This window comes from Gracilinanus agilis, chromosome 1 (assembly GCF_016433145.1).
Source record: "Gracilinanus agilis isolate LMUSP501 chromosome 1, AgileGrace, whole genome shotgun sequence".
Taxonomy (NCBI): domain Eukaryota; kingdom Metazoa; phylum Chordata; class Mammalia; order Didelphimorphia; family Didelphidae; genus Gracilinanus; species Gracilinanus agilis.
This window is the reverse complement of record NC_058130.1, coordinates 3,088,373-3,113,479: the sequence shown is the minus strand read 5'-3', so window position 1 is coordinate 3,113,479 and position 25,107 is coordinate 3,088,373. Positions and strand designations below refer to the sequence as shown.

The 25,107-nt window shown below is 53.3% G+C and overlaps 1 protein-coding gene across 2 annotated transcripts in view; it reads right to left on the bottom strand.

Moving 5' to 3' along the window:
* CRHR2 (corticotropin releasing hormone receptor 2) overlaps nucleotides 1-24,152 on the bottom strand; it is an 84,634-nt gene extending 60,482 nt beyond the window's left edge. For both annotated transcript variants that reach the window (XM_044656763.1, XM_044656761.1), the window contains exons 1-2: nucleotides 24,077-24,152; nucleotides 8,125-8,221 (exon numbers count right to left, since the gene is read on the bottom strand). In XM_044656763.1, coding sequence (XP_044512698.1) covers nucleotides 8,125-8,221; nucleotides 24,077-24,145 — 166 coding nt within the window. In that variant the 5' untranslated portion in view covers nucleotides 24,146-24,152. The remainder of the gene's footprint in view (nucleotides 1-8,124; nucleotides 8,222-24,076) is intronic.
* Between the last annotated feature and the right edge of the window lie 955 nt (nucleotides 24,153-25,107).

Below are 25,107 nucleotides of genomic sequence, written 5' to 3'. Positions count from 1 at the left end.
CGCACTGGCAGGGCGCGGCGCTTTCCCTGCGGAAGCACAGAGCTGAGTCAGCAGCTCTCCTACCCCTGGCCGTGGTGCTGACTCAGCGGTGGGGCTCAGCTTCTTCCCACCTACCCCTGGCCGTGGTGCTGGCGGCTTCTCTTTCGGGATTTCTGTGTTCAGAGATGCTGGGAGCTGGTGGGGAGGGGGCGCTCGAGGTCGCCTAATCCAGCCCCTCCCCTCGGCCTGTCCCTCACAACTCGGGCAGGCGATTTCGGAAGGTCTAAGTGTCGCATGTCCAGTGTGACCCTATTAAGTCCAAAGGCTCCAGCCTGTGGAGATTTGGGGGAGGAGCCCCCTTTTCACGTTCTCTATTAGTTATCCCTCCAAGCTTCCTATCCGTCATTACCAAGCCCTTGTGAACCTTTCGCTCTCTGCCAGGCGCCGCGCTGGACGCTGGGATCACACAGTCTTCTGGGGGGACGAATGCTCCCAGGTGAGCCCATGTGGGATAGATACAAACTATAACACAATGACGGAGGGGCTGGGACAACGGGGAGGGGCAGCAAACTGGAGGGAGGAGCACGTGAGCTGGTTCTTAGAGAGTGGAGGGGTTCTCAGGGCCAGCGGTGGGGGGAGATGGAGTGCCAACAAGGCTACTTTGCCTAGACCAGTGATGGGCAAACTACAGCCTGTGGGCCAGACGAGGCCCCCTGAAATGTTCCATCCCACCACGCAACGTTATTCCTAATCGGATGAATACAACGAGCAGGATACAATACAGTGAAACTTGGAAAGAGCTGCCTTAGAAACAGACTGACAGAGGAGCATCTCCTTTCCTTTGGCCCCTCTTTAAGAAGTTTGCCCAGCGCTGGGCTAGACCATGGCATTTATGGAAGGGACTGTCATTCCTAAGTCCAGAAAGGTATGTTGGAGCCAGATTGTGAAGGGACTGAGATGTCAAACAAAGGAATCGGTATTGGATTCTAGAGGTGCAAGAGTTCGAGAACTGAAGATCCTAGTTCTAGTCAAAGAGGGAACCTCTCTCCTCTCCTCCTCTTTCCCTGACCATGCCACTGCACCGAAGGGACTCGTAGGAGACAGTGTAGCTCACACCCGAAGGAGAAAGGTAGCCAGGCCCAGGCCCAGATCTGAGGGGAGGGCCGCCCGAGTGATGGAGAAGCCGCTTCCCGCCATATCCAGCCCATTCCCCAGGCGGAGAAGACGCCAGTCATGGATTTTAGAAAGGGCCACAGCCTCAGGGCCCAGAAGAGGGCAATGCCCGAGGGAAACCCGAGGGAAGCCACTGCTAAGGGGGATGAGCACGCACAGTAGCAAGACTTTGGCCACATGTTCCCCACATTTGTGCCTCACCACCTCTGGACTTCCAGGCTGAACCCACTACCCACGGGGACTTGGTGTGTGAAGGAGGAGAGCCCGCCCTGTTTAAGGGAGCGGCGGTGAGTACCCAGCGTCCTCATAGCACCGCGGTAAACTCTAAGAGCTGAGCGAGGCTACTGGCTGGTAATCAATGAGAAACGCACCGCGAGTGACTCCCGAGGGGCAGTCCTGGAGCCCTCTAGAATATTGAGGGGAACAGCAGTCGTCCCTCTGGGAATCCAGGCCACCAACGCACCACCATCACCATTACTGCTATTACCAGCATCGCCACTGTCACTGTCATTGCCACTGTCCTCCTCCTCCTCCTCCTCTTTCTCACTGTTGTTGTCTACCAGGGCTGAGGGCAGGATCAACTGAGATGATAGACAGACGAGGCTCCTTTGGTATAAAAAACTGGGCATCTCGGATTCTCCAGGGGATCAGCAGGGGAGACACAGACAGACGGACAGACAGACAGAGAGACAGACAGGCAGAGCCATGGGAGAGACAGAGACAGAGACACAGAGAGAGGGATAAAGAGAGCAAAAGAAAGGCTTCTGAACAATCAGATCAGGTCCTTTAAAGCCTGTTCCCCACTGGCTAGAGAGACGCTGAGATAATCTACTTGTTTCAAGTCTTACCTTCTGTTCTAGCATCAATTCTAAGACAGAAGAGTGGCAAGGGCTAGGCAAATAGGGTTAAGCAACTTGCCTGGGGTTGCACAGCTAGGAAGTGTCTGAGACCAGATTTGAATCCAGGTCCTCCTGCCTCCAGGCTTGGTGCTCTATCCATTGGGCTACCTAGCTTCCCTGCCCCCATTATCATCTCCCTCCCCGAGTCACTTCCCCTGACTCTCCTGGGAGCCCTCCAAGCGTTTTCTGCTCTTTCTGGCAGAAGAAAGGCATCCCATAGGCTGGACTTGGTGATCTCCAGAGCGCCAGCTCTAAACTCTCTGACTTCTTCTCTTGGGCACCAAGACATTTGGGTCTTCTTTTGTAGCTTGTAATTAAGAAAGAAAATTGTGTAGCAAAACATTTCCAAAGAGACCCAAAAAGGGAAATGGCACGACTGCTCTGTTATTTTGTTGGCAAGTCGTTGGGGGTTTTCGCATTTTAATTATATTTTAAAATAAAGCTACGAAAGGAAGCCATCACTCGGTGGGCTGGTCCTCATTCTGGGGATGTAACCTGGACTTGGAAAGTGCAGAGCAAAAGCTAGACTCAGAAAAGACAATCGTTTCAGCTTGCTATAATTGAACAAAAAGAACATTTAAAAAATACATTTGAGAACGAGTTGATCATCAGTAAAGGAAATAAGAATCTTCGAGACAAGAAGGTCTCCAGTCTCTCCCCTGTCCAACCCATTCTCTACCTGGATGCCAAACTGGTATTCCTAAAGCATGGGTCTGACCACGTCACTCACTTGCTCAAAAACCTTCAGAAGCTCCCTATTGCTTCTAGGCTAAAATACAAATTCCTCTGTTTGTCATTTAAAGTCTTCAATTTGTCTCTAGTCTGTTTTTCTGAGTTGATTCCCGAACCACGCTGTGCTCCTGCCAAGCTGGCCTGCTTCCTGTTCTCTATCGAGGAAGCCCTTCCCCACTCTCCATGCCTTTGCACACACTGCCCACCAGGGCCTCCGGTGTCCTGTCTTTGCCTCTTGGAGCCCTTATTTCCTTCTAGGCCCAGCTGAAGGGCTTTCTCTTTCAGGAAGCTTCTCTTGATTCAGTTAGTTGGCAGTGTGCAATCGAATGCGATTTGATGTGAGAGAACAAATGTAAAGTCCCTACTTGGGCATAAAAACTCATCCTCACAAATAGGGAAGGAAAGGCTCGAGAGCCATTCCTGGGGAAAAGAAAGGTGGGTTTTAATGCACCACAAGCCCCACGTGAGTCAACAAAGTCCTGGGGGCCGAAGTACCCCACTAAACACTGCCAAGCAGCTGTAGACAACCAAAAGAACATGGAGGTGATAACTAGCTGCTGAGTCTGGGGCCGCCTTGCAGACAAGACAGACGTACGACTCTGAGAAAGCTCCTTACGTCACATAACCCGAGTCCTTGATTTAAGGGGTTCAGCTTCCCGAGCACACAGGACCGGGTCCAACAATGCTCAGTTCCCACGTTCGTTGCCTTCCTTATCCAGAATCTCCACAGAAGAGCAAAATCTGACTGAAAATTGCTCTGGGCTGTCTAACATGCCATTAGTATCCCATTCACAGTGTGCTTGGCTCCTTCCCCCCGACACAAACAGAGTGAATCATGGAGAAGGCAGCACAGACCAAAGTGGGACCACGGCAGTGACATCCGTTCCCTGGAGACACGCAGGGCACCGACTGCCCAAACAAAGGAATCCTTGCCTGGTAACTCCTCAAGATCAGGAGCCTTCCCGAGCGCCCTCCACCGCCTGGTCCTTGGCGCACCAGCACTCCCTGCCTTCCCTGCCTTCCTTCTTCTTTTGTGACTGTCTTCTCTCAGAAGAAAGCTTGCCTCCTCACCCTGGAGACTGCCCCATCACTAATTCTTTGGCCAAGACCCTAATCACCCCCCCCACACCAAAGGTACGCCGGATGTCCCTTGAAAGGCAGTCTCCAGGCAGGGGGAGGGGGGCATCCCTGTGGCCTCTGCCTTGGTCAGCCTCCATCATCGGAAGGACAGCGTTCGGTTGTGGGCACCATGGCTTAGGAAGGAAAGCCGTGACGAGCTCCGAGAGCGTTCAGAGAAGGCCAGTCCAGATGGGGAGGAAGCTGGGCATGTTCAGGCTGCAGAGGGTAGGCCACAGGGCAAGCTGGCCCCAGCTTCGCCTCCCATCTTGAGAATGTCACGTCAAGGGAGATCTCGAAGGCCATGGAGTCCAGCCCCACCTCCATTTTCCAGATAAGGAGACAGAGGCCCAGAGAGATGGAGAGACTCACCCAAGACCACGCACAGGGCGGAAGCGCAGGAGGTGGCGCGCGGGAGTCTGGGCCCTCAGCGTCCGTGGCACCATGCTGCCCCAACCCACCTTGTAGAGGACCCTGAGCTCCGGCGCCCTTTGTTCTCGGGCTTTCCGGTCTCTGGGTGTGAGGCTGGCTCCCAACTCAGCTGAGACCCTCTGAAGACAGAAGGCCTGGATGGCACCTTCCCTTCTACCTTCTGCAGAGCGCTTGGCGGAGGGGAGACGTGGCGGCATGGAACGAGTGGGGAGCCAGAGCGCTTCAGGCTCTAGTGGGGTCAAACCTGGACTCCTGACAAAGTGGGGGCGCCAGTGACCTCAGGGTTCTGTGTCCCCCACCCCCATCTCCTTCCCTTTACCTCTCCCCTCCCCTCTGGTCCTGCTTCCCACTTTCCTGGTCCCTCGTTCCATTGATGCCACCGGAAACTGCCCAGCTCCTACCTCCCTTCCGCAGAAGAGCCCCTCCGAGAGCCCCCTTCCACCTTTCCTCGGTCCCAGCTCGCCCAGAGTGCTCTGAGGAACAAGCTTGTGCCTTCGGGCCTCACCCATAACTCCTAGCCGGAGTCTTCCCGGGGCCATTTTGACCCAAGAAGGGAAGCTCCAATGGTGTCCTTTCAGCCCTCGTCACAGAATTAAGGCAGAAACCTAGGCTGGGGGGGTGGGGGGGATGCAGTCCTTCTACAGGGAAGGCACCAGGACTTCCCTTCTCCCAGACAGCCCCGACTCCCTGTCCTTAAGCCTCTGGGGAGGACACAGAGGGAAGCCGGCTCGGTCCCTGGGGGCGACGGCAGCAGCAGGGCTTGGTGGCTGGCTCGGGGCGGCTTCCCAATCCGTGAGGCCCGGGGAAGGGAGGACCAAGTCTGACAATGGGTAAGAAAAGGCCGCTGCTGGGTAATGAGACACTCTCACAGCATGGCCTACTGCCCCCCGGAGGGAGACGCAAGCACAGAGGGGCAGCAAGGAAGAACGAACGTGTTTCCAATGGAAGGCAAAGCCGTTCCTCCGCCCTGAGCTCGGGCCAGGGAGCACGTGGCTTTGAGATCCTTCCATCCTTTACCTGGAGGGGAGAAGACACGGCCCCCTCCCCAGGCACGCTGAGGGGGCAGAGGCAGGGAATGAGGAGAGTCCGGGGCTTGCAGTCAGGAGGCCGGGCCTCTGCATCCAGCCTCAGCCAAGGACACAGCAGTTCTCTAAGGAACAGAGCTGCCACGAATGGTTATCCCCAAAGGCGCCGAGTCACTCATCATTAGCCACGTCGGCCCCTGCCCCACCCCATGCTCGCCCCCACCAGCCTGTAGCCCAGGGGCCGGAGGACGACTGGAGTCAGAGGACCTGCGTGACTCCTCTTGGCCTCAGTTTCCTCCTGGGAAACACGGAGGGTTCCTGGGTGCCCTCTAAGGTCCCCGGCAGCCCTGAATCATTGGTCCCAGACCCTCGGGGAGCACAGTGGCTCCCAGTGACTCGCAGGCTTTTTCAGGGACAAGGAAGAGGGATAAGGAGTGGAGAGGCCATGGGGATGGGGAAGGAGGGAGACCCTGGGCACCTGAATTCGGGGGTCCACGCTGACAGGTCCCACTGAAGGGCATCATCATTGGGCCATTGGCTCCAGGGCCACAGTGCAACCCGTCGGTAGACCCACAGAACAGATTTACCTCTACTTAATGCCTGTCTCCAAAGTCAGGAGCAGGAACACAGTCAGACTGAGCTCCAGACGGGCGTCCGAGGCCCTCAAGGCGAGCTCTCTCTCTCTCTCTCTCTCTCTCTCTCTCTCTCTCTCTCTCTCTCCTCGCCACCTTCTGGCTTCCTCCCCCTCTTTCCCACAGACCTCCTCATCCTCTCTTCCTTTGTGTCCCAGTAACGACTCTGAGACAGAAAGGCTGGGAAATGGGCCTCCGTCATTTGCCCAGCGCCACACAGCTAGATTTAACCCCTCTCTTCCCTGAGCGTGGTCTCCCTCTCCCTTGGCTTCTGCTGCCCCCCCTCTCCTCTGGCCTCCTGGCCCCCGAGTCTCCTCTGCCCTGAACATTCATCTTCCGCCTTCTCTCTGGGTTGATGGCCTCAACCCTCAGCCCTGGGGAAGCCTCCTGAGCAAAGCTTTTAGACTCGGAGGAGACAACGTTGAATCCGTGCTCTGCCACAGCCCTCGGTTTCCTTATCTGTAAATTGAAAGGGTTGGCGACCGAGTGGCTTTTGAGGTCTCAAGAGGGAATCCAAGTCTCTGGCCCTCGACTCCGTGAGGCCCAACCCTCCGAGGTACTGTTTGGTTTTGTTTTAATAGTTTCTAAGACTAGGGACGCTTTACGTAATTCAATAAAATAACGAAAGTCATTCGAAAAACACGACTGCGCAGGCAGGCCTTGATGCACGCTGCCGGGGGGCCTCGGGGCCACTCTAGGAGGTAAAGAAGCAAAGCTTTAAAGATCCAGACACCCCGACTCCTCCTGCAGGAAGCCTTGCCCAAGCTCTCCGGGTTCTAGAGCCTTCTCGCTGGGTTACCTCGTTTGTAACTCTTGGTTTGTTCATTGTCTCCCCCATAAACTGGCATCTCCCGGCAGGCCGGGCCTGCCTCTGGCCTCTTTGGGCCCCCCTCGCACGCGGCAAGGTGCCTGGCGGACGCGTACTACCGACAGAAGGACGCGGAGGGGGAAGAGCTAAGCCTTGAGGCGGGTCTCCTCCTTCCAGACCCAAAGGACGCCGGCCCTGCCACTGACCCCCCGATGGAGGGGGAGCCCCCCGAAGCTTCCTCCCAGCCCCCACAGACGCTCACAGCAGCAGCAGCCATCTCTGCGGCCGCAGGCACCGAGACGACCCACGCCAGCGGCTCTCCGGGCCACCTTTAACCACAAGGACCCAGCCGAGACGCCGGGAAACAAGGCTGCCCCGCCGAGCCCCGGGGAGGGGAGAATCATGGGAAAGACAAGGAGGGCAGCGGCGGCGGCAGCAACAAGACAAAGGCTTCCAGTTGGAGGAGTGCTGGGCGGGCCTCTCTGGGTCCTGCCGTCAGTGCCAAAAGGAGGCGTCGCAGTTCCTGCTTTGTAGATGAGGAAAGGCCTCACCCACAGGCACGTGGTTCCGGAAGGGGCGGAAGTGGGCTTTGAGCCGGGGCGGCGGTGCCGGCCTGCCCTCCCGGCTGCCAGGCAGGCTGAGGCTGGCTCAGCGTTCTGAGCTGCAGCGGGGAGAAAGCTGGCCGGACGGCCATCTGGCACCGGTGTGGCGGCCCCTCGGAGTCTGAGGCCACCAAGCTGCCTGACGGTGACCAGAGCCCTGCGCCCACCGGGGCGGGCCGGGTGACTTGGAGAGGCCCGAGCAGCCCCCGCTGACCGTGCCGCCTCTCCAAGTCCGAGCGACGCTGGAGCCCGGAGAGGAGGGGGACAAGGCCCGGCCCAGCCTCCTCCTCGAGCCGCGCTGGTGGCGCTGCGGCAGGTGCTGGGGCGGCCCAAAGGGGGCTGCTCCGCCCCCCCCCCCCAGTGCCCAAGAATGTTCTCGCACGCCTCGGCCTCTGTCCGGCTTCCTCCCCCTGTCCGGGGCAGCTCGAAGTGGCCATTCGGGCAGGCGATCTCTAAAAGGCTCGCCGGCGCTGCCCTTTGTGGCCTCATCTTTGCCGTCGCTCGGATGAAGGAGAAGCCCGAGCCGTGGACCACCCCCTGCTCCCCCCGGCTGGGTGACCTGTGCCGGGATTGGGCCCCCACTTTCCTCCCTGAGCCCGGAGCACGGAAGGGGTGCCAGCCTGCAGCAGGCCCTGCCCAAGGCCGCGCGCCACGCCAGGGGCCCCTCCACGTCTCACCCGTCGCCCCCCTCCCCCACACACACACCCGGGCACTGCCGAGCCTCACCTGTGAGATTGGAGGCGGCGGAGAGCAGGTGGCAGTAACGGCCCAGCAGCTCCAAGAGCGGCAGCACGGTGGCGGCATCATCGCCCAACGGGGTGACCTAGACGAAGAGGGGGAGGCTCGTCAGGAAGGCCCAGAGGCTGCCCCCAGCTGACCCGCAGGCCCCGGGCCGGGGCTCCCCCGCAGCTCTGGGAGCCGCCAGGACTCAGAATGCAGAGCAAGAGAGGAATTTGGGGGCCCCCGGGGGCAGCCGCCTCCTTTTACAGAGGAAGAAGCTGAGGCCCAGAGAGGAAGCCGCAGCTCAAGGCCACACGCCAGGCCCGACGCCAGGCCTGCCTGCTGAGTGGAACACGGAGACCCCGGGGGTCCGGCCCAGGCTGAGACACGGGCAGGAGCGGCCGGGGGACGTTCCTAGGATGGGGGGTGGGAGGGCTTCCCGGCCACAAGAGATCCCTGGCCCCACCTTCCCTTGTGGGGGGCCCTCTGGCCGCCTCACCCCCTCGCATCTCCCCCCCATCTTTGCCCGGCCTCAGGCACCTCCCTCGGCCTCTCTCGCCCCGCGTTGCCAGCTGGGTGTCGCTCCGACGGCTCACGCCGCTCCCGTGTGGCCCTTCTCTTCCCCGCTTAGCTCAGGCCCTCTTCGCTTCCGCTGTCTGAGGGGGGCTCGGGCCGAACCCTCACAAAAACAGCACGAGAGGAGGCGCTAGAAGGGGCCGGAAAGGGGGGCCCTGCCGAGCCTGAGCCTCAATGCCCTCCTCTGCGAAATGGGGCTCATCCCTCTCCCACAGACCGCGCAGGGCTTGGTGAGGCTCCAGTGAGGTCTGCGAAGACGAGGCGACGCTGGGAGCCCGGACGCTGCACGGAAAAGAGCTCTCGTTCCCCTGGCCGTGCCTGGACCACCAGCACGGACCCTCCCTGGAGCCGCGCTCACCCATGGGGGCTCCGAAGCTCTGGCCCCCGGGGGACCCCGAGCCTGCGGGCTGTGTGGGGGCAAGTGGCCCGGCTGTGCCGGAAACGTCCCCTCTGGACGGGGGAAAGACACGAGTGTGCACACACATACACACGCACACCCGGGACTCATGAACACACGCACACACACGCACCTTCGCACATGCATGCACACACTCACACACGCACACCCGGGACTCATGAACACATGCACACACATGCACCCTTGCACATGCAGGCACACACTCTCTTATACACTCACACGCACACACACTCACACACCCCTTGGAGCTTTCCTCAGTCACCCTCTGCCAGTGACAGTCCAGAGAAGCAGTCAGACAAGGGGACACACACTCTCTCTCACACACACAGACACACATGTACACACACTCTCACACACACACACACACACACTCACACACCCTTCGGAGCTCTCCTCGATCCCCCTCTGCCAGTGACAGTCCAGAGAAGCAGTCAGACGAGGGGACACACACTCACACACGCACACACACACAGACACACATGTACACACACTCTCACACACATTCACACACAGAGACACACACGCACATACACTCTCTCACACACACTCTCTCAGACACACACACACTCACACACTCACAGACCCCTTGGAGCTCTCCTCGGTACCCTCTGGCAGTGAAAGCCTAGAGAAAGAGAAGCAGTCAGACAAGGGGGCACACACTCACACACTCTCACACACACGCGCGCACACACACACAGACACATGCACACACCCTCTCTCACACTCACACGCATGCACACACATGCACGCACACACATGCATGCACACACTCACAGACACACATGCACTCACCCTCACACACACAGACACTCACACACACTCTCTCAGACACACATACACACTCACACACCCCTTGGAGCTCTCCTCAGTCAGCACTCCTCTGGCAGTGAAAGCCTAGAGAAAGAGAAGCAGTCAGACAAGGGGACACACACTCACACACTCACACACACAGAGAACCACGTACACACATTCACACACACACTCACACACACACCCCTCGGAGCTCTCCTCGGTCCCCCTCTGGCAGTGACAGCCCAGAGAAGCAGTCAGACGAGGGGAAACACACTCTCTCTCTCTCTCTCTCTCTCTCTCTCTCTCTCTCTCTCTCTCTCTCTCATAAACACAGACACACACACACACACACACACACTCAGACACACTCACACACACAGACACACACGTACATACGCACACACACACATACTCACGCACTCACACAGCCCTCGGAGCTCTCCTCGGTCCCCCTCTGGCGGTGACAGTCCAGAGAAGCAGTCAGACGAGGGGAAACACGGAGGCTTGGACCCTGTCACCTGCGTCCCCTGGTCAGAGCCAGCCCTGGGGACTCCCTGGGAAGAGAGAGCCCCGAGCTGGGCTCCCCCTCGCAGCTCCTTCCTGCCCTCCTGGGCCCCTGCTGGCCACAGGGTCACTGGGGACGGCCTGGCTCGGCCCCACGTCTAAATTTAGGCCCTGCTCTAAGCCTTAGGGTTAGCGCGAGCTGCCCAACGAGGCGGCCGGAGGGACGAGGACAGAACAAAGCCCCTCCCTGCCTGGCCAAGGTCGGCCAAGGTCCCCGGCTTGAGAGGAAGCCAGATCTGGCCTAGCTGGAGTCCATTTTTGCTTCTTCAGTTTTCTTTCATTTGCCTGCAGCCCCAGAGGGTCCCCCATCCCGCCCCCACCCCCCAGTGCCCAGTTCTGGGCTCTGCTCTGCCATCCAGGCCACTGGAGGTGGGATACAAGTCATCCTAGGCCCGACTGGACATCTGGAGGGAAGAACTATCTGTGTGACCTTAGACAAGTCACTTCCCTCCATGGGCCTCCATTTCCTCATCTGTAGCCTGCAGAGGTAGGTTCTAATGGGCTCTAAGTCCCCTTTCAGCACAAGTGAGCAGTCAGAGAGCAGCTGAAAGCTGGCCCGTGTGGGGCCAAGATGGAGGCCAAAGAGTCAGAGGAGGGAGATGGGGAAGGGAGGCTTCCTGGAGGAGGTGGGTAGGACCAGAGCCTGGGAGGAGGGAGGCTTGGGATAGAGCAGGTGAGCCATAAAGGGGAAGGCTCTCGGGCACTGTCTACGCTGGGCCGAGACACGGCAGCAGCGAGGGGCTGGAGGGAGACAGCCTTGTCTGCACCCTTTCCCAGCAGCCTCTGCAGGAGATCTGGGCCCCCCATCCTCTCCCCGCTGAGGCCCCCGGCCCACTGGGAGCCCCGAGCCCTTTGGCCCGTCACGGGAGCCCACAGAACACGTGGCTACTTGAAGGCTTTGCCGATGTTGTCATCATCCTCTATCGGGGATCAGGGGGTCTCCTTTGGGGCGTAGTCAGCGTCTCCCCAAGTTCTCCCCCAAACAATCCCCCCACATTCTCCCAGGGCAGCCGCCGAGCCCTGGAGAGAAGCATTCACAAAGATGCCCGGCGCACGGTGGCACCTTGACAGAGAGAAGCAGGAAAGAACACTGGGAGAAGGGACGCTGGCGGGGAGACGGGGGTGGGGGGTGCTGGGAATGCCGCGGGATGGGAGAAATGGGGGAGCGGCCCGGGCGGACTTAGGGGAGCCGATGACAGCACCCCTGGAGCCGAGAGAGCAAGGCCCCAGCTCCTGGCGCTCGAGGGATTCTCTCCTGGAAGGAAGAGGCGCCGGATGGATTCTGCCCCAGAGAGAAGCCTGGGACCTTCAGGCCGTCATTTAAAATCCTGGCCTCAGTTTCCTTATCTGTAAGATGAGGCTATTGGCCCAGAAGGCCTCGTCGGAGCCTTTGCAATTTGACTTGATGGCGGGGAAGGAAGACGCCCCAACAATGGCGGGCTTTCAGAATCGTCGCTGCTGTTTCGGCGGAGCTCGGCTGACCACTTGTCCGCTCTGGGCTGGCCCTGGAGACGACGGGGAAGGGGGGAGGGAGCCCGCCCAGGAGGCCTTTGGGAGCCGGGGCTCCGGGGGTTCAGCCCCTGTTCGTTTCATGCATCTGGGGAGAGGCACAGGGGCATGCCGGGCCCCCCGGGCTCTGCACAGAGACAAGGTCCGAGCCTCGGGGCCCTGCGTCCATCCTGGGCTCCGGAGAAGGGAGGGCTCTAGAGTTACATGAAGGAAAACCCGAATCCCAGACTCTGAGAGTCTCTGGAAAAGGGGTCCCTCGGGCGGGGCCCACGAACTTGGGGAAGGAGAACCTCTCGAGGGCCCTGGCTCCCTGCAGTCCGCTGGCCCTTTTACGCTATACATTCCGAGAAGGGGCCGGAGCACTGCTGGACCACCCAGGGGGGTCCTCGGCACGCAGAAAAGATGAAGAAACCTTGTTCAAGCCCCGTCCACACAGGGAACGAATCCCCTCCATCATGGAATATGGGATGGCCCCGCTTCTGCTCGCAGACTTCCAGGGACGGGGAGCTCACCCCTTCTCTGAGCAGCGACTGTCCCGAGTGGCCAGTCAGGAAGTGTTTCCTGACGTCTCTGTACTTCTCCAGGCAGCCTGAGGCTGTGCGGGAGCCTCTGAGCTCCTCTGAGCCATGCCGTCCCAGAGGAAGGCGAGACAGAAATGCTTTGCTGGGTGCCTTCCTTTCGCCACAAAGGTCTCCTGGGCTCTTCCTGGCCCCGTCAGGGAGCAGCGCTCAGGGCTCTGGCCAAACGGAGGCCAGGCGATCGTTGCAGACATTTTCATAGCCTCGGCCACGGAGCCTCGAGGCATCCCTTGGGATGGACGGGGCAGAGGCCGGTCCAGCAGCACGGAGGCGATGGCGGCGGGGGGCCGGGGCTCTCCTTCCTGGAGGCCTCCAAGCAGGGTGACTGTGCGGCCCCGGAGTCCCTGCTCCAGTCCCACTTGGCCTCGATGGCGCCTTCCGTCCCCCGGCCTTCGTGCTCACGTGCACGCTCTGCACTTCTGCTCTAACCATAAAGCCGCACAGCTTTCCTCACGCTTCTGTGTTCTCTGCCTCAGCTTGTTCCGTGAGCTCCCAGCCCTGGCCCGGTGACGGACACGTGTTTAGCGAGTGGCCGGCTGACCCAAAGCAGGTCACGTGCTTCTTCTGTCCAGTACCAGGGCCACGAGAAGCCATCACATCACTGATTACAATGGGTGGAGCCAAGATGGTGGAGCAGAAGCAGGGAAAGCTCAAACCACCATGAGAATCCTCTCCAACCAACCTTAAAATAATGCCTCAAAATGAACACTGGAGTGAAAGAACCCATAAGGAGATGGAGGGGAGCAACTCTCCTGCAGAGAACAACTTGAAAGGTAGGCAGAGAGCAGCTGGATCACTGGGGTGAGAAGGGGCACAGCCCACCGGAGGCCAAGCCAACATCAAGCTCCCCCACTCCCACTCCACATCTACTCTTCCAGGTTCTGAACCCGGACCCAAGACAAAGTCCGAGGCCCTGAGACCCTGCCTGGGCCAATGGCCGTGCAACCTCTCTCTTACAGCCCTTAAAGTTCCAAGCATAGTCCAAGCTTGCAGTGAAGTCTGGAATTCCAATAAGGGCAGTCTGCACAGCAGTCCTGATCTGGGTAAGCCCAGAGAGCAAGGCTGGGAGCCCTAGTCCAAGCTTGCAGTGAAGACTCGAACCCCAGAACCGGGTAGTCTGTGCCTCAGGCCTGGTCTACGTAGGCCCAGAGCAAGGCCCTGAGCCCCAGAACAAGACAGACTACCTGGAGCTGGCCTATGTGAGTCCAAACCAAGCTAGCCCCTGCCAAAGCTCAAGGTGCAGTTCCAGGCTCCAGGACAGGGCAGTCCACAGTGTGCCTGACCCGATCAAGCTCAGAGTGAGACCAAAAGTCCCTGCCCAAGCCTGAGGCTAGACTTTGAGCTCCAGCAGAGGGTAGCTCACCATGATCTGAGTTCTGCAAGCCACCAGCCGTCTCTGGGAGCCACTGAATCAGTAGGGGGAGGTAGCTTGCAGAGCCCACAGGCCATCGTACCACTTTGGAAGAACTGAAACGTGCAGAAACCCAGAAATAGAACTAAGGGCAGAATCAAGGAACTAACTGAGGTTTAAGCGAGTGCTCTTGCAACCCTGAGATAAAAAGGTAAAGGTGAAAGACAAGAAAAAGGCTGGGAAAATGAGAAAATATTAAAAAATATAACTATAGAACATTTTTATGGAGAACAAAGCATAGACCCAGAAAGGGACAGAGAAAGCAAAACAAACACAAGCAAAGCTTCAAAGGATAATATGAATTTGTTTCCAGTTCCAGAAGAGCTCAAAAAGGATTTTAAAAATCAATAAAGAAAAGTAGAAGGAAAAATGGGTAAGAGAAATGAAAGCAATGCAAAAAGAAAATAACAGCAGAACTGGCCAAATGAAAAAAGAATTCAAAAACTTACCAAAGAAAATCATTTTTTAAAAGTTAGAATTGGGCAACTAGAAGTTAATGACTTCATGAGACATCAAGAAACAATAACACAAAATCAAAAGAATAAAAAAATGAGAGAAAATGTGAAATATCTCCTTGAAAAAATTAGTGACCTGCAAATTATATCCAAGAGGGATAATTTAACAATTATCAGATGACCTGAAAGCCTTGATAAAAAAAGGCCAGACATCATAATACAAAAAATTATCAAAAAAACTGTCCATATATATATATATTTTTAAACCCTTGTACTTCGGTGTATTTTCTCATAGGTGGAAGAGTGGTAAGGGTGGGCAATGGGGGTCAAGTGACTTGCCCAGGGTCACACAGCTGGAAGTGGCTGAGGCCGGATTTGAACCCAGGACCTCCTGTCTTTAGGCCTGACTCTCACTCCACTGAGCTACCCAGCTGCCCATATATTTTTGAACAAGAGAGTAAAATAGAAATGGAAAGAATCTACAGATCACCTCCTGAAAAAAATTCCCATGATGACTCTCGTGGATATTATAGCTAAATTCAAGAGCTCTCAAGCCAAGGCAAAAATACTGTAAGCAGCCAGAGAAACAATGCAAATACCATGGAGATACAGTCAGGATTACACAAGACTTATCAGCCTCCACATGAAAGAGCTGGAATATGATATTCTGGAAGGTGAAAGATCTAGGTTTACAACCCAGAATCTCCTATCCAGTAAGACTGAGTATATTCTTTCAAGGGAAAAAATGGTCATTTAATAAAATAAAAGATTTCTAAGCATTCCTGATGAAAAGACCAGACCTAAACAGAACATTTGATGTCCAACACAAAACTCAAAAGAACCCTAGAAAGGTAAGTAAGAAAGAGAAATTTAAGGGATTTGATAAGATCAAACTGTATATATCACAACATGGAAAGATGATATTTGTGATTCATAATTTGTTATCAATATTAGAGCAGTTAGAAGGAGTATACTTAGCCAAAGGGTGTGGGAGTAAGCTGATTAGAATGACATGATATGCAAAAGAAATTGAGGGGTGAAAAAGAGGATTGCACTGAGAGAAAAGGGAAATGAGAGTGGATTGGGGTAAATTATCTCACCTAAAGAGGCATGAAAACTATTAAGGTAGAGGGGAGAATGAGGGTAGTGATGGGCAATGCTTAAACCTTTCTTTTATCATAATTGGCTCAGAGATGTAATAACAACCATACTCATTAGGGTAAAAATCCTCACTTACCCTATAGAGAAATTGGAGGGAAAAAAGACAAGGGGACAGTAATAGAAGGGATGGGGAATTGGGGTAATTAAAAGCAAAATATCTGTGAAAAGGGAGTGAAAAGAGAAAGAGCAGGATCAAAAGGAGAAAATAAGATGGGGGGGGGAATATACAGTTGATAATCAAAACTGTGAATGTGAATGGAACAAACTTATCTATTAAAAGGAAATGCATAGCAGAATGGTAAAAACCTGAATTCTACCATATGTTGTTAACAAGAAACACATGTGAGGCAGAAAGACACACACAGAATAATGGTAAGGGGTTGGAGAAGAATTTACTGTGTGTCATCTGAAGTAAAAAAAACAGGAATTGCCACATCATGATCTCAGTCAAAGCTAAAGCAAAAATAGATCTGATGAAGAGGTAAGGAAGGAAATTACATCTTGCTAAGCGATACTATAGACAATGAAGTATTATCAATACTAAACATACATACACCAAATGGTATAGGCTCCAAAGTTTTAAAGGAGAAATTAAATGAAATTCAGGAGGAAATAGTAAAACTATACTAGTGGGAGACCTTGACTCCCCCCTTTCAAATGTAGATAAATCAAACCAAAAAATAAACAAGAAAGAAGTAAAGGAAGTGAATGAAATTTTAGAGAAGTTAGAACTAATAGATCTCTGGAGAGAACTGAATGGAAATAGAAAGGAATATACCCTTTTTTCAGTAGTACATGGCTCCTCCACAAAAATGACCATGTATTAGGGCATAAAAACTTCACAACCAAATGCAGAAAAGCAGAAATAATAAATGCATCCTTTTCAGATCACAATGCAATAAATTAATAATCAATAATGGTCCAAGGAAAAACAATTAAAAATTAATTGAAAACTAAATAATCTAATGCTAAAAAGGGGGTGAGTCAAAGAATTATAGAAACAATCAATAATTTCGTTAATGATAATGACAATGAAGAGACTACATATCAAAATTTTTGGAATACAGCCAAAGCAGCACTTAGGGGAAAATTTATGTCTCTAAATGCTTACATTAATGAGATAGAGAAAAAACAGGTTAATGAATTGGACTTGCAACTAAAAAAAAACTAGAAAAAGAACAAATTAAAAATCCCCAATTAAAGACTAAACTGGAAATCTTAAAAATTAATGGAGTAATTAATAAGATTGAAAGTAAGGGAATCATTGAACTAATAAATAAAAACTAGTTGATTTTATGGAAAAAATAGAGCACTGATTAATTTGATTTTAAAAAGGAAAAAAATTAAATAATCAGTATCAAAAATGAAAAGGATGAACTCACCACCAATCGAGACAAAATTAAAGTAATTATTAGGAGCTATTTGCCCAATTATATGCCAATAAATCTGATAATCTAAGTAAAATGGATGAATATTTATAAAAACATGAATTGCCCAGATTAACAAAAGAAGAAATAGAATACTTAAATAATCCCACATCAGAAAAAGAAATTGAGCAAACCATCAATGAACTCCCTAAGAAAAAAATCCCCAGGGTCAAATGGATTCACAAGTGAATTCTATCAAACATTTAAAGAACAATTATTACTAATACCATATAAACTAATTGGGAAAATAAGCAGAGAAGAAATCCTATCAAATTCTTTTTATGACACAAATAGGGTTCTGTTAACCTAAGATAAGAAGAGCAAAAACAGAAAGAAAACTACAGGCCCATTTCATTCATGAAAATAGATGCAAAAATCTTAAATAAGATATTAGCAAGGAGACTAAAGCAATATATCATAAGGATCATTACTATGACCAGACAGGATTTATACCAGGAAAACTATCAGCATAATTGACCATATCAATACTCAGACTAACAGAAATCACATTATCTCAATAGATGAAGAATAAACCTTAGACAAAATACAACACCTGTTCCTATTAAAAACACCAGAAATCATAGGAATAAATGGGTCATTCCTTAAAATAATAAGTAGTAGCTACCTAAAACTATAAACAAGTATCATCTACAATGGGGGATAGTTAGAAGCCTTCCCAATAAGATCAGGAATGAAGCAAGGACATCCATTATTATCACTATTACTTAATATTGTATTAGAAAGCCTAGCTTTAGCAATAAGAAAAGAAAAATAAACTGAAGGAATTAAATGCCTAAAAGGCAAAGAGGGAACTAAATCATCACCCACAAATTTCAGCAGCAAGAGGCAGCAAGAGAAATTTCCTTTAACTCTAGACAATATAAAATACTTGGGAATCTACTTGCCTAAGCAAATATAGCAATTATATGAACACAATTGCAAAACACTTTTCACACAGATAAAGTCAGAACTAAACCATTGGAAAAACTTTAATTGCTCATGGGTAGGCTGAGCTAATATAATAAAAATGACAATTCTACTTAGATTAATTTAAGTATTCCATGCCATATCAATCCAATGACAAAAAATTATTTTATAGAATTAAAATAAAATAAGAAAATTCATCTGGAAAAATAAACAGTCAAGAATATTAAAGGAACAATGAAAAAAATGTGAAGGAAGGTGGCCTGGAAGTGCTAGGTCTCAAACTACTATGAAGCAGTGATCATGAAAATAATCTGTACTGGCTAAGAAATAGAACGATAGGTCAATGGAATACACAATATACAGGGGGAAATGACCTTAGAGAACTAGTGTTTGATAAATTCAAAGACCCCAGCTCTTGGAATAAGAACTCACTATGTAACAAAAACTGCTGGGAAAATTGGAAAACAGTATGGCAGAAGCTGGGCATAGACCAGTATCTCACACCCTATACTAAAATCATGTCAAAATGGATATATGATTTAGATATATAGAGTGATACCATTACTAAATTAGGGGAACACAGAATAGTTTACTTGGTAGATCATTGGAGAAGGGACGAATTTATGCCCAAATGAGAGATGGAGAGCATTATAAGAAGTAAAATGAATAATTTTGATTATATTAAATTAAAAATCTCTTGTACAAACAAAACTAATATAACTAAGATTAAAAGAGAAGCAACAAACTGGGAAAAATTTTGTAACGAATTTCTCTGACAAAGGTCTCATTTCTCAGATCTCTATAGAACTAAGTCAAATTTATAAGAAAACAAGCCATTCCCTAATTGGCAAATGGTCAAAGGATATTAGCAAGCAGTATTCAGAGGAAGAAATCAAAGCCATCAATAATCATATAAAAATTTCCAAAATTCCTCTTGATAAGAGACATGTAAATTGAAACAATGCTGAGAGACCACATTGGCAGATTGGCCAATATGACAGTAAAGAGAAATGACACATGTGGGAGGGATGTGGAAAATTGGGACACTAATGCATTGTTGGTGGAGTTGTGAATTGATCCAACCATTCTGGAGGGCATTTAGGAACTATGCCCAAATGGCTATAAAACTGGACATACCCTTTGATCTGGTAACACCACTACTGTGTCTGTATCCCAAAGAAAGAACAAAAAATGGGAAAGACCTATTTGTTCAAAAATATTTATAGCAGCTCTTTCTGTGGTGGCCAAGAATTGAAAATTGAGGGAATGGACATCCATCCATTGGGAAATGGCTGAAGAAATTGAGGTACAGGCTGGTGATGGAATACTATTGATGAGCAGGACGATTTCAGAAAAAAGCTGGAAAGATCTGCAGGAACAGATGCTGAATGGAATAAGGTGAACTGGGAGAACATATCATACGATCATGATCGACTATGAAGAGTTGGCTCCTGTCAGCAATCTGGGCCAATCCTGAAAGACTTATGATGGCGAATGCCATCCACCTCCAGAGGAAGAACTGCTGGTGTGAGATGGATGCAGATCAAAGCAGACAATCTTTCCCATCAGTGTGTTTATAGGTTTCTTTGGAGTTTTGGTTTTCTATGAATGTGCTCTTACGGCAATGACCGATATGGAAGTGGGTTTTGCAGGATAATTAAAAAAAAAGTCATCATGGCCAACCCTCTCATTTTACTGAGGAGGAAACTGAGACTCAGAAAGGTCATGTGATTTGCCCCTGGTTGGTAGAGAGCGCCAGAGGTAGGATTTGAACTGAGGTCTTTGCCAGGCTGCCAAGGCATGTTCCTTCCCTTCCCTGGGCCTCTCCTGTTCCTTATCTGTCAAGGGAGGGCGTTGGAGGGAATGACCTCCAAGTCCATAATCCTCGCCGGGCTGACCCAAGCATCCTTTTCGTTTAGTAGAGCCAGGCTGAGGAGTGGGGCCTCCTGACGTTCAGGTCAGGCTCAGGCTGGCCCCGGCCCCGCTGTCTTCCTGAGAAGAAATGTGCTCAGCATGCAGCCTCTGCTCACAAGGACGCAGAGAGCATTTCAAAGGGACGTTTCTGGAGGAGAAATCCTGAGGCTGTAAATGGAGTAGGCGGCATCGTGCCACCCCTGCCCCAACCCCTACCCTGATGGGAATTCTCCCAGCAACCCGAGACCGTCCTGGGAAAGGACAGAAGCTCCAAGGACCTGGTGAGCTCTTCTTGGGACACTTTATTCTCTGCAAAGCCCTTCTGATCCTGCCACTGACCCCACTGGAGCCACGGGCTCAGCTCCGGGCGCCACATTTCCGGAAGGACATCAATTGGAGAGCGTCTAGAAGGAGCCAACGGTCTGGGAAAGGGCCCCGGTGATCTCTGATGGCCTGGGAGGGTGAAATGAAGGAACTGCAGAGGGCCCCTTAGCTGGGAGCAGGGAAGGCTGGGTGGGAGCCCAAGAGCCGAGGCTCTCATACGGAGGAGAAGGGGCTTAGCCCCAGAGCACAGGCTGTGGAGAAGTTGTCATAAACCGGGCTAGGCTCAGCATCAGGAGGCTCTCTCTAACCTGAGCCATGTCCCAGAGTGGCAGGGGCCGGGCAATGGCTTGCTTTACCGAAGGAGGAGGCATCCCAAAGGCTCTGAGCAGAGGCTGGAAGATTCCGCCCAGCCAAGAGCCAGACTAGAGCCCACCAAGGTCCCTTAAGGTTCCGATGGTCCGCGATTCCGGCCCCCAATACTCCCATCACATTTCTCCTCCCCTCTGTGTGGTGGGCAGAGCAGGGCAGGGCAACTCAAGGCTTTGTCCTCTTTCATAGGGAGGAAACTGAGGCCTCTGCAGGTGAGGTCACCCCTCGCCTCCCTGGTTCCCGGCGGGGTTGGCCCTGCCTCTGTCCCCTTGCCAAAGTGTCTGCTCTGATGAGTCTTCTTTGTTATCAGCTCAGTCTTTTCAATTAATGACTTGCTCCTTCCTTCTCCCTAGAGGCCACGTGGACACACAAACCCTTTGGGGGCAGCCAAACCTCTCCAGAGGTTTCCAGTTTTTGTCTCCATAGTGCTGCTTGCAAGAACTCCAATGCCATCCTTGCCCTGCCCCTGCTTGAGGCAATGGAGGGGGACAGGGTATCTCTCAGAAGAACAAGGACCTATGACATGTTTGTCTGTAAGTACCGGGGGGGGGGGCAGACCTTAGAAATCCCTTTCTAGCTCGCCCCTTCTCATTTTACAGAGGAGAGAGACAGAGACAGAGACAGAGAAAGGGAGAGAGACAGAGACACAGAGAGACAGACAGAGAGAGAGACAGAGATAGAGACACAGAGAGAGACAGAGACAGAGACAGAGAGAGACAGAGACAGAGACACAGAGAGACAGAGAAAGGGAGAGAGAGAGACACAGAGAGACAGAGACAGAGACACAGAGAGACAGAGAAAGGGAGAGAGACAGAGACAGAGAGAGAGACAGAGACAGAGACACAGAGAGAGAGGGAGGGAGGAAGAAAGGTGGACATAGACTTGTCCAAACTTATACAATGCCAGGAATCAGAAGCGAATCTCCTAATTCGATCTTGGCCCATGCTTGCCAAGCACAGGCCTTCAAAACTCCCATATTTTCTTCAGCTTGGCCTCAGTGTGAGATAGCTTAGCACAGTAGAGAAAGCCCAGAAAACCTGGAGTCAAATCTCAGCTCCATGTTTGTTCTGTGAACTGGGCACAAGTCCCTTAATTTCGGTGAGCCTCAGTTCCCTCATCAGTGGAATGGGGACAATGATGGCTATGCTCTCTATATTACAGGATAGCTTTTGCAAACCTTTAGACACCCTTGTTCTGGGTGTGGGGTCCTGCCAAGCTTCTCTAAAGAGGGAAAACTTGTGAACTTGCAGGAAATAGAAGCCTTCAAAGGAGGGCTCCCCTTCAAGTGTCTGTTCAGATGCCACCTCTTATGGGAAGTCTTTCATGATGGAAGCATCTCAGAGCTGAAGGGATATCTGCGACCACCTCATCCAACCTGTACCTGAAAAAGAGCCTTTGCTCCAATATATCGGACCTGAGACGCCCTCTTCCTCAAGCCCCTGCTTGAAGACCAAGGTAGGATAGTTCAAGGTTTGCTGCAAGTCAACCAAAGCCGGGACGAAATGCCTTCAAAAGGGAAGTTTTCCCTCCTTCCCCCTCTTTCATTTGAACCTTAGATTTATAGCTTTGGAGCTGGAAGAGGTGTTCGAAGCTATCTTGTCCAGCCTCTCCTTTTAGGGTTGAGAAGACTGAGACCCAATGAGGTGAAGTGACTTGCACTTTCCAAGTGCACAGAAATCGATTTGAGTGACAAAGTCTGAATCTGAACTCAGTTCCTCAGACTTCAAATCCTTTGGGCTTAACCCCCCCCCCATTATACCATGCCGCATGAGAGACCAAGCCCCCCCCCCAAAAAAATCAAACCTCAAGATTGAGAAAACCCAGGAAATCCCCCAACTGATTCTGTTACTGTCAGAAATGAAGCAGGATGGAAAAGGATTTTCCAATCCAAAGTCAGATAGAGGCTCACGATGGAGACTGTGTCCCAGGAGGGCAAGAAGAAGGTGAAAAGACAGACAGTAACTCCTGCATGTACTGTACTTCCACTGAGACAGAACTCACTACTTTCCCAGGCAGCCCCTTCGGCTTTTTGTCTGCTCTGCTTGTTAGGAAATCATTCCTCACATTTAGACTACATTTAACCCTCTGCACCTCACCCTCCAATTCCATTGTGGCTGCTTCTGCCCTCTGGGCAGATCTAACCCTTCCTCCACACCACAATGGTTCAAACCCCAGAAGTGAGCTGCTCTGTTCTCCCTCTCCTTCTCCTTCCAATGTACCTTGTTCCTTCAAGCAGTTTTGGTTGCCCTTGTCTGGTCACTCTCTGTCTTATCATTGTTTCTAGCCTGGGGCCCTCAGAACCAAATATCAGACCCTGCTCCCCACCCTTGGAGACCGGACATGCCATCACATGTTCCTGAAGTTTGGCCCCTCTTACTGCAGCCCAAGAGTTTTGGGGGCAATCCCTGAGCTTGTGGCCCACTAGAACCCTCAGGCCTTTTTCAGGCCAGGCCTTCCCCATTTGTACTTGGGATGTTGATTTCTTGGATCCCAATGTAGGACTTTACATTGATCGTTACTAAACTTCAGATGATCAGATTCCATCACCTGTCAAGATTTCCAGGGTCTGCCTCTGTCGGCCCGGCTTCCCCTCCTAAGGTTCGGCCTCTGCTTTATCCCCAAATGTCCAGCAGAACTAAATGAAGGCCGCTGTGGTGCTCTCTCCCTCCCCGCAGTCTCCCACACTCACTGTGCCCTGCAAATTCCGGAGCAGTCTGGAGGGCTGAGCTGGGCTCTTTGTTTCTGCCTTGGGGTCGGATCCTCTCACTCCCTCAGATGGAAGGGAATCATCGGCTTCCAGCTTCCTTAATCCCCTTAAAGTAGCTGCTTCGGCTCCGTCTGGGACCCCAGCCCGGCGGGCACTGAGCTGCCCTCAAAGCCAGGAAGCCCACAGGGCAGACTCGGGCTTGCCGGGGCCACTTCCGGCCGTGGGACCCTGAGCGAGTCACTGCACTTGTCAGTGCTGGGGGGGAGGGGCAGCTCTCGGAGGTTCCTCCCACGAGCGTTCTCTACGCATATGAAAGGGCAGGGCCGGCCCCTCTGCCTCAGCCATCCCTCAGCCTCCGGTCGTCCCGACCTCGGGGTTCTCTCTGCCCCTCGCCTCTCCCTGGGGTGCTGGGCCTTGGGCCGTGGGGGGCTGGGGAGAGTCCGAGGAGAGAGGGAAGGCAGCCCCAGCTCCCGGCCCTGCCCAGAAAGAGAGGCCCTCCCTTGGGTGCCTGAGAATCCCAGGGGGAGGCTGTGAGCCCAGCAGCCCGGCGGGCTCCTCGGACGTCGCCTTCCCACCCGGGCAGCCCCCGCCTCAGCTCCAGCGCGCTCGGAGATCCCCAGTCCGCGTGGCATGTGGGCCTGCCCTCGGGCCTCCCCGGCCCCGGCCCCCCCTTTCCCCTCCGAGACGCCCAGCTCTGGGGCTCCTTTCCGGCCCGGCGTGCTCAGTCCCTGTCCCGGGGCCCCCCCAGTCCCCGCGGGCCCGAGCTCTGAGAAGCGCCTCCTGGGGGGCCCGTCCCTCTCGCAGGCCGCTCCCTCCGGGCACTTACCTGGGGCAGCAGCAGAGGCAGTGCCAGGACCCAGAGGGCAGCCTGGAAGCTCCGCCGGGGGCGCTCCATGGCTCCGTGCGCCGGGGCCCCCGCCGGAGCCGGTCCTCGTCCCCCTCTCCTCCGGCCCTACCCCGCCCAGAGATCCCCCCATCCCCTCTGCGGACCGACCCGTGCGGGGGGGATGGGCGTGTCCACGGAGTGCTTCCCCCCTCCCCGCCGCCCGACTGGCAGAAACAAGGGCAGCTTGCCCCCCCTCCCCCGCCCCAGCCCGGAGCCAGCTATTTATAGCCGGAGCCTGGGCTGGCTCTTGGCCTTGGCCCTGGCCCTGGCCCTGGCCCTGCCGCCTGGGCCACCCCCGGTCCGGTGCTCCGGGAAAGTCTGGAACAGCAATGAGGGGGTCCTTTGGCAGCTGGGACTCGGGTGTGATCGGGCGCCCCAGCTCTGGGCTGGTTAAGCGGGGCGTGCTGCTCCCTGGGAGTGGGAAGCCACCGGAGGGGACGAAGCCCAAGAGAGGGGAGGGGGGAGGAGCTGAAGGAGGGAAGTCCGGGAAGGCTTCCAGGAAGAGGGGACATTTCAAATGAGCCTAAAGAGGCCGGAAGGGGGCAGTGCAAGGAGGGCAAAGGTGGAAGCAAAGGCAGGGAGGTGGGAAAGTACAGGTCTCCTTGGAGGGCCAGTGCTGGGGCATGCTCCTTGGCTGGAGTGATGAAAAGCAAGGCTGAAAGGACTAGAAGGTGCGAGACCTTGGCTACCAGCCTAAACTGGCGAGCCAGGGGGACGCTGGAGCCCTGCAAGGTGGCCTCTACAACCTGGCCTGGAGGCCAAAGGGCTGAAAGAGATCAGGTTCTGGAATAGGACGCTGGCCCGAGGGGTGCCCAGGTGGGCAGGGATGCCAGCAGGGGAGGGGCTGGGCCTGGGGCACATTCTGAGGCCAGAAGTACTTACTGCAGGGCTAAAGCAGTCAGGACTGTGTGCCTGGGCTGGGCCTTGGGGGTGTGGCCCTGAGAGAGAGAAAGAGGAGAGAGACAGACAGA